The sequence below is a fragment of the Amblyraja radiata genome, chromosome 31 (genome assembly GCF_010909765.2).
Source record: "Amblyraja radiata isolate CabotCenter1 chromosome 31, sAmbRad1.1.pri, whole genome shotgun sequence".
Taxonomy (NCBI): Eukaryota; Metazoa; Chordata; class Chondrichthyes; order Rajiformes; family Rajidae; genus Amblyraja; species Amblyraja radiata.
This window is the reverse complement of record NC_045986.1, coordinates 14,260,711-14,270,489: the sequence shown is the minus strand read 5'-3', so window position 1 is coordinate 14,270,489 and position 9,779 is coordinate 14,260,711. Positions and strand designations below refer to the sequence as shown.

The 9,779-nt window shown below is 41.6% G+C and overlaps 1 protein-coding gene across 3 annotated transcripts in view; it reads right to left on the bottom strand.

Annotated features, from left to right (window-relative positions):
* Positions 1-939: 939 nt before the first annotated feature.
* LOC116990326 (tyrosine-protein phosphatase non-receptor type 11-like) overlaps positions 940-9,779 on the bottom strand; it is a 102,452-nt gene continuing 93,612 nt past the window's right edge. For all 3 annotated transcript variants that reach the window (XM_033047844.1, XM_033047846.1, XM_033047845.1), the window contains 4 exons: positions 5,900-6,051; positions 5,223-5,320; positions 4,323-4,429; positions 940-1,690 (listed from right to left, as the gene is read on the bottom strand). In XM_033047844.1, the coding sequence (XP_032903735.1) occupies positions 4,345-4,429; positions 5,223-5,320; positions 5,900-6,051 (335 nt within the window). In that variant the 3' untranslated portion in view covers positions 940-1,690; positions 4,323-4,344. The remainder of the gene's footprint in view (positions 1,691-4,322; positions 4,430-5,222; positions 5,321-5,899; positions 6,052-9,779) is intronic.

Genomic DNA, 9,779 nt, shown 5'->3' with positions numbered 1-9,779 from the left:
AATGTTGACAATTCCCTTCGTCCTACATTTGCTATTCAACTCGCTGAGTTCCTCCAGTAGTTAGTTTCTTTCCTCCACATTCCAGCAACTTGAATCTTCAACCTAATCTTGCCCTGCCCTTCGAACTTTCCAATGCCCAACGAATATTGATTACGGGAGATAGAGGAAAAAGTGCTGGAGCAACTTAGCGGGTCAGGTAGTATATCAGGTGCAAGTTTCGCTCCACACCTACGCTCAGTCAACCCTGGCCTATGCAATCTCCCGGTTGCCAGACCTTTTAACCTTCCCTCCCATTCCCACACTGACCTTTCTGGCCCGGGCCTCCTCCACTGTCAGAGTGTGGCCACATGCAAATTGGAAGAACACCACCTCATATTTTGCTTGGGCCTTTTACAACCCAGCGGTATGAATATTGATTTCTCTAATTTCAAGTAACCGCTGGATTCCCCCCCCCCCTCCACACCCTAGTCATTCTACTAGTTCCACTGTTTACTTCCCTTCATTATCACCTCTTCCCCAGACAACAATGGGCCATTAAAGGCTTCACCCTTCCTTGGTCATCTGTTGCCAGCCCTGATTTGTTCTGGCCTTTACCTACTTACTGGTCTTTAACCTCCCTCTACCTTCAGTGGGTCAGGCAGCATCCCTGGAGAAAATGAACAGCTGACGTCACCTGTTCCTTTTCTCCAGAGATGCTGCCTGACCCACTGAGTTGCTCCAGCACTTTATGTCGATCTTCGGCATAAACCAGCACCTGCAGTTCCTTCCTGCAATTACTGATCACCTCTCCCTCCAGCTTTCCCAGCTCCACTCAGGTACCCCAGCCAACCCCTTCTGCTATACTCCTGGTCTAATCCTTTTACTGATCCTGGTCTTGATCTTATACTTACTCGGCGCAAACTATCTTCCTACCAATTTGCCCATGTCCCCTTCTGACCACCTCCCCGCATCCTTCGGACTTGCTCCTGCAACATACCAGCCCCTGCCCCAGCATTGGATTCACCAATTTTCCTTGCCGTGAAGGAAAGGCATTTCATTGCGCACGGTATATCCTGCTGCAAGCAATATGTTGGCCCACAACAAATGCCCTTCCGTTTCCAGGCTGATGGTTTCAATGTTTTTTCTACTGCATGTCAAAGTTGCACTACCACTTAATTCCTGCTTGAGGCACTGTTGTCGAGTATATAAATGTATTACTGCCAGGATTGTTGCTATATGGGCAGGTACCACCAGAACATCTTAAGCAGCACTGCAGCTGTTTGCAACATTTATATTAAAATACATTTGCAAAATACAATGTTAATAATTTATCTTTTTTTTTATACAAAAAAAAACCAGGGAGAACATAACATGAAAAAAAGAGCTTATAGTTTGTCAAACATTTATCTTTTTCTCCCCGAAAGCAATGCATAGATTAATCATTAAATTTTAACATAGGAAAATTAAACTCATCCATTTATCAATTCCAAGGAGAGGCACTTAGAAGTACATTTCTAAATACAAGCTGACAAATAACAGTATAATTTAAAAAAATATCTTCCCTACTTAATAAATTAAACAGTTTTTGGAAGGCAGTTTTCTTCAGGCATTTGGTTCACAGAAGTGCAGAGCACAGGGATCCAGAGATAGCTGTGGTTGAACAATCGTCAATGCAGGTGCAGGCCGAAGCTTTATGTAAACAGAGGAAATACTGAAGAGAACAAAAAAAAAGACATGATATGATATGATGTGGTTTCGTTTAGTTTAAAGATACAGTGCAGAAACAGGCCCTTCAGCCCACCGAGTCCACACCGACTGTACACTAGCAATAGCCTAAACACTAGGGACAATTTACAATCTTTACCAAAGCCAATTAACCTACAAACCTGTACATCTTTTGAGAGGAAACCGGAGCACCCGGGGGAAACCTATCTGGCCAGACAGCACCCGTAGTCAGGATCAGAACCTGGGTCTCTGGCGCTGTAAGGCAACAACTCTACCGCTGTGCCACCCCTTATGACACTTTATTATTGCTGAGGTTTGAATATATGGTAGGAGAAATTAGAGTTTGAGAAAACTATTCAAACAATATCGGATGACAAACAGCTCTGCAAATGTTTATGAGATTACCAAATATTTTATCATTAACAGGATATACTGTACCACCTCTTATATGAGCAGTTACAAAATATGCTCTATAATTGTACGAATAGTTTAGGGTTCATTTATATCTTCAAATAGAAGTTCACTTGATTGCTATACTGGTTTGGATGATGGTGCTTAATGAAAGGAATAAAGGACATTCCAAACATTAAAGATGAAGATTAAGCTAAGGGACAATAAGCTGAGAGAAACCACACCATTTATTGGCATTGAGCTGGAGTTTGTTATGTTGACGTGCTTTCAATATAATGCACGAATTGAGAGCACTAATTTTTAGCATGGCTCATACCAGGCAACAAATTGAAGAGCATGCCGTGAATATACAGTGTAGATAGTTGATGACATTACACAATGTGGATTTGACCCTGCCAAAACTGGATTGCAATGATCCAAATTTAACATTGTGTGGATGATTCACAGGAAACCAGTTGATTATCAACTGGATAAGCAAACCCTTGCAAGATAGTGCCGAGTGCGTTGCATTTTACACGTGTGAGTGTGTGGGCTGAACCCCAGCTGCCGGTAGGTAGATGGTAGTGGAACAGAAAGTGGTGGATCAGGCAGATAAAGAGAGGATGCGTACGAAGGAATGGCAGATGCTGGTTTAACCTGAAGATAGACACAAAACGCTGGAGTAACGCGGAGGGTCGGGAAGTCATGTCAGGAGCTCCTTTCTTGTCATACCATCAGCGGCAGTCTTAGTACTTGGAAACAGGCCCTTCGCCCACTGAGTCCATGGCCGATCATCGTTCACCCATTCACACTAGTTCTATGTGTTTAAGAAGGAACTGCAGATGCTGGAAAATCGAAGGTACACAAAAATGCTGGAGAAACTCAGCGGGTGCAGTAGCATCCATGGAGCGAAGGAAATAGGCAACGTTTCGGGACGAAACCCTTCTTCAGTCTGAAGAAGGGTTTCGGCCTGAAACGTTGCCTATTTCCTTCGCTCCATAGATGCTGCTGCGCACACTAGTTCTATGTTATCCCACTTTTACATCCATTCCCTACATGGGAAATTTTACTGCAGCCAATTAACCTACAACTAGATATGAACTATTCTGACTGTAAAGTAAGCATACTCCTCTGAACTCCTACAAAACCTATTCACCATATACCTACATACTCTTGATTTGGAAACCTTTACCACAAAGAAAAATAATTAAAACTACCCTATCTATGTGTCTCATACTCTTAGATACTGTTATCAGGCCTCTCAGCCTGCTTCGGAAACCCACACATCTTTGGGAAGTGGGAGGAAAACGGAGCACCTGGATGAATCCCACGTGGACACAAGGAGAATATGCAAACTCCACACTGACAGCACCCGAGGTTGGGACGACAGCTGAATGTCAGGAATGAGGAAACCAAAGCAAGCAGCGAATATCACAGTGAGAATGATAGAAGGTGCTCAGGTTGTGGTGTACGGAGATCAGGGATTAATTCAGAATGAATAGAATAGAGTCGTGGAGTCATAAATGCTTCAGACCAACTCGCTCATGCCGACCCAAAGTTACATTCTGGACTAGTCGCATGTGCCTGCATTCAGCCCGTATCCTTTTACATGATTCTAATCCATATAATAAAAGGTAATAGAAGAGTTTACCAGCATAGTAGTGGAGTAAAGGCAGGGAGATCGGAGAGTCCACGGTATAGTGTAGAAGGGAACGAGGATTACAGTATGAAGAGTCTGAAGGATCAGCAACAGTAGACCCTTGGGGAAATGAGAGAGGCTGGGCTGGAGACTGAAGGTCATACCCGACCTTCACGGAGTAAGGTGAATGTCAGGCGTATGATTGAGTGAGGAGGATTATAGGTGTGCAAAGCCACAAGAAGAGCCAAAGAGCAAACGCCGCACGGGATAAGAGAGAAAAGCAGCACAGCTGACATCCAAACCATGTATCTTGACAGATGAACAGCATCCTAAATCAGGGTGGGTGACGACACGAATTCAACAGAATCGCGTAAAAAGTGTGCATTGTCGGTATAAGAAAAAGAGGGGAATCATTATTTTTAGTCGCCAATAGTAAAACATACAAAGGTATTGGCCAACCGTTGTACTCAACACCCAACTTCAATTTTTCTGAACGCAATGAAACCTGCTCTCCGTAAAATCAATGGCTCATACTCCAATGAATGGGGCGCCAATTTCTTTCCAAAAATCTTTATAAAATCATACGTACGCAGCCAGTTCACTTGGTGCTTTTATCTTTTTGCATTGCTGCCTCCTGATGCTTTAGAAGTTTTGATGTTTAAATTTTCATAAAGACAGGATGATTCTTCTTTTGACCTTCAGAGGATGAAGAAAATAATAGTAACTTCAAATTCTTTAACACAGACTGAAAGAGAGACAGCATGGTAACAGGCCCTTTAATCCACTGAGTCTGCGCTGACTGTAAACCACCCCTTTACACTATCCTATGCTAATCCAATTTTAGATTTTTTTTCTCCCAGATTTGATAATCTTTTTTTTGCCATTCACATCAAGTCCCCACCCAGATTCAAACGTTCACCTACACTCTCGGGACAATTTACAGTGGCTAACTGACCTGCCAAATCCGTGTCTTTGGGACGTGGGAGGAAACTGGAGCTCGGAAGGAAATCCTTGTGGTCATAAATAGAACGTGCAAACTCCACACGGACAGCATTTGAGATCAGGATTGAACCCAGGCCTTTGGCGCTGTGGGGTCACAGCTCTATTAGCACCATCCATGCAACTGACATAATAAATCAAACTCATCAAGAAACAACTGCAGTTTGTAAGGTATTTTCTCTCTCTAAATGTACTTGAACAGATGCTGCAAATATTTTTATGGATATGTCTCACAACTCGAAAGTGATCATAACAGAGCAATAAACTACCAGATTTGCTCAAAATAAACCATTAGACACTAGTGAAGTGAAAAGTACTGCGTGCGAGCAGAGTGGTTTAGAAGAACATAATTTATGCTTGAAATTCTATAATATTTTGAACAGGTTTGGCCAGTTGCAAGCAAAATATTCAGAGTAGGAGAGTGGAAACTCCAAGCCTCAGTGTATAAATACAGTATCTACACAATCTGCAGTAACACAAGATTACTTACAATGAAAAATCACGAGATGTGCCTGCTTGTCTTTTGGTCTTCACCTCCGTAGGAAGATATCGGATATTAGAATACTCTCGGTCCTTAGTTTTGTTTTTCTGGAACAAACAATGCTCAGATACTTTAAACATCAGGATTGCAACTATCGTTTTATATAGCACTCTGCAATTTTAATCTCCACTTTGCACCCTGATATCCCATTTTAGTTCAAAGTGCATTTAATTATAGCTCTGGCTAAAGGGACACTTAACAGATAAAACACAGTTCAGGCATAGAATGAACACAGCATTCATCACACCGTATCCGTTGACAGTTCCAATTGCCTAGATTACTACTGTGGCACAGTTCAGAAAGAGCAGAGACATTTATAGATCTCAGGTAGATAACATATTAGCTTTGAAAGCAAAACCTCACTCATAACACAATTATATTTCAGACAACCACTATGAAACAATATGAGGTACCCACCAATCCATTCATTTTACACGCAAGATTCAAATTACATTAGTTAGTACAAAAGTAAGCATTAGACCTTATAGAATAGCAGGCTTGTGCTGGGTTCAATAAAAATAGTCGTTTATGTTTACTTTGTAAAGGTTTTTCCAAGTAATGAGAAAGGATTTTCTTTGTGATTATATGTTTTGAGTCATTGAATGAATAATAAATTAGATAATTACCTGTTCTTCCTGTAGTCTTCTCTGAACAGTTTCAATATATTGTTGTACAGCCATGTATATGAACTTATACTGAGCCTCAGTTTGTACCATTCCTGATCTTTGTTTCCGTACTATTTGGATAGTTTTTGGGATGTCTATATCACAGTCCAAACCTATTTGGGGAAAATAATGATTTTGTTCCCGTATTTTTCATTTTGATTAAAATAACCTTCTTTTGAATGCTTGCAGTTACAACAGACACGCTTTGAAGCTGAATACAATCACTACAGGATTATTACCTAATATTGCAACTTAATATAAATCACACTATGAAATTAACACCTAGCATTGCCATGCGTATTTTCCAGATTAGTTGTAAATTGAAAGTCAGTGGCAGAGCTGCGGCCTCACAGCGCCCGAGATCCGGGTTTGATCCTGACCACAGGTGCTGTCTGTGTGGAGTTTGTACATTCTATCTGAGACTGAGTGGGTTTTCTCCAGGTGCTCGGTTTCCTCCTATATTTCAAAGACTGGCAGGTTTGTAGGCCAACTAGCTTCTGTAAATTGCCCTTAGTGTGTACAATAGGAAAGTGGGATAACATCTCCCATTGTCGTCCCTCTTATTGTGTGCGTGTGCATGCGTACATTGACTGTGGGCGTGTATGCAAGACGCTGAATGAGCTCATGGAATTTCTTCCTCGTGCTCTCGTCTGTGGGGTGAATCACTTTTGGCTTCTACTTTGCACATAATTTGGATTTGGGAGAGGAGGGGAGTTTGTGGGAGGAGGGGGGAGGGGGATACACATTCTGGGATCACTGGTGCAGAGCCTGTGGTTCCTCCTTTCACCCTTGTGGTAAAGATAGAAAAAGATAGGTCAGGTCAACACTCCCTGCCCTGCAGCCTTTGTAGACATTTTGACAGAAGCCTTCACAATTGTTTCCAGCAGTGCTGGGGTTTTGTGGACAGCTGCCCCATCAAGCTAAAGCTCTGAAGACACAAGTTGTACATAAACAGATTGGCAGGTGCATGCTATTGAATTACTGTTCATTGTGAACTGCGCATTGCCAAGGGAAACAATGCATTATTCACACACACCACAAATTGCCAGTGATCATGACTGTGTCTCAGTGCACAGGAACGAATACTCGCTGTAGCACTGGTCTTTGGACTTGGACTGATCAAATGTTACATTTCAAAGTAAAAACTGAAAATGGTGAAAATAGTCAGCAACTTAGGCAAGATCTGTAAAGGGAGAAACAGTTAAATATCCAGGTCAATGCCCTTTCATCGACACTAGGAACATGGTCATGTGGGTATTCAGGACAGCTCTGCCATTCAGTATAATTACGTCTGATTAGACTGCAACCTCATTTCTGCGTACTTGTCGACTTGTGGCATTCTTTCATTCCATTGCTTATTAAGAATTGATTTACCATTGTCTCAAAAATATTAAAAATGACTGCTTTCACCATTCCTTGAGGAAGCAGGTTCCAGAGACAGTGAGCTGCACATTGTGGAAACAGGTCCTTCAGTCAATCATATCCGTGCTGCCCTTGCACCAACCTACACTAATTCCATTTGCCCATGCTAGGTCGACAGCTTCTTATGCCTTGCAGATTCAAGTATTTGAACGGATGCTTCTTTAATCTTGTGCAAGTACCTGCCATCGCAACACCTCTTCAGTCAGATTCCTATCACCCCCGGCATAAAACAAATGTCCCTGCTAATCCCTTCTAAACCTCCTATATTTCACTTAAAACCTATGCACTCTTGTCTTTGTGCCCCACCTACAATAGGAAAAAGGTTTATACTATCTACTCCCCTCATAATTTTTTACACTTCTATCAGGTCCCCCCTCAACCTCTTCTGCTCCAGGGAAAACAAACTCACTCCACCCTGTCTCTCTTCATTACCGCAATGCTCCATCAAAGCAGTATTTCAGTGAATCTCTGCGCTTATTTATTGTAGTCTGACAATAGACAATGGACAATATGTGCAGGAGTAGGCCATTCGGCCCTTCGTGCCAGCACCGTCATTCACTGTGATCATGGCTGATCATACACACTCAGTATCCCATTCCTGCCTTTTCCCCATATCACCTGACTCTGCTATCCTTAAGAGCTCTATCCAACTCTCCCTTGAAAGCATACACAGAATTGGCCTCCACTGCCTTCTGAGGCAGAGAATTCCACAGACTCACAACCCTCTGTGTGCAAAGGTTTTTCCTCATCTCCTTTCTAAGTGGCTTACCCCTTATTCTTAAACTGTGGCCCCTGGTTCTGGACTCACCCAACATCAGGGACATGTTTCCTGCATCTAGCATGTCCAAAACTTAATAATCAATATGTTTCAATAAGATCCCTCTCACCCTTCTGAATTCCAGAGTATACAAAACCAGCCGCTCCATTCTTTCAACATATGACAGTCCCGCCATCCCGGGAATTAACCTTGTGAACCTACGCTGCATTCCCTCAATTGCAAGAATGTCCTTCCTCAAATTTGGAGACCAAAACTGCACACAATACTGCAGATGTGGTCTCATTAGGGGACTGTACAACTGCAGACAGACCTCTTTGCTGCTATACTCAATTCCACTTGTTATAAAGGCCAACATGCCATTTGCTTTCTTCACTGACTGCTATACCTGCATGCTTACTTTCAGTGACCGATGAACAAGGACCCCCAGATCTCGTTGTACTTCCCCTTTTCCCAACTTGACACCATTCAGATAATAATCTGCCTTCCTGTTTTTGCCACCAAAGTGGATAACCTCATATTTATCCACATTAAACTGCATTTGCCATGCATCTGCCCACTCACCCAACCTGTCCAAGTGACCCTGGATGCTGGAATCTTGAGCAAAACACAATTCATTTCATCTTCCACCACGATGGAGAACCACTTGAATAGAGAAATAGGTTTGAAGGTTCACATGCCCTACTCCTGCTTCTATTTAGTTTCTCCTTACATCAAATATAAATATGAAGTTCTTACTCCATTTACTCAATACCATGTCATAACTAACACATATCGTTCTCTTATTTTCAGTTGTTTTTTCTGTCCCATGCTTTTTCTCTTTGTTTGCACATGTTTGGCCACTGGTATAAAGTCCTGAATGCAGATATGGGATATTTTTATTTTCTCAAAGTCTGTCTTCCTTAACGCTGTGCTATTGGATTCCTCTAATCCTCTATGATGCTAATGGCTTATTTTAATTTAAACCTAGTTATATTTTGCATGTTCTTTCACAATGTCTCTTTCTTAAAGTTAGCCATCTGTTCTCTCAGTGCGTTGGACTGCTGGGTTCTGTTTGTGCAGATAGATTGGAATTACTTGCATTAAGAGACGAAAAAAAGAATAAAGACATTAAGCAAATGGGAAAACAAGAGATATGTAACAATGTGAGAGAAAACAAAAAGTACGAGAAATGTGTATCAAACTAACAACAATAAGGAAACATTGGTATAAAACTAAGTCATGCTTGAACAATAATTTACCTTAGTGCATCATAATTGGTGATGCATTGCTAAGATCCATATGTTCAAATACAATAAAGTCTTATTTCAGCTAAATCATTGTAGGCAGCTGAGTAGTAGTGGAGGGATTAGCAATGAAACAAGGTATGTTAGCCTTGGGTCATGCACCCAGACAAGCCTAGAGACGGAATGACAGAAATACTTATCCATCCACACAAATGGAGGGTGGGGAAAATAGATATGAATTAAGCGCCCTTATAGGCATTCTAAATATGACTGAACTATTGTAAGGCATTCTTTACAGTATGTGACTATTATATTGTATCGCAATTTCTCCATCTAAAACTATCTTGGTGCATGCAAATTGAAAACTCGTGCTTCTTCAGATGATTAGTAGGCAATTGGATTAGAAACATCTCAGATT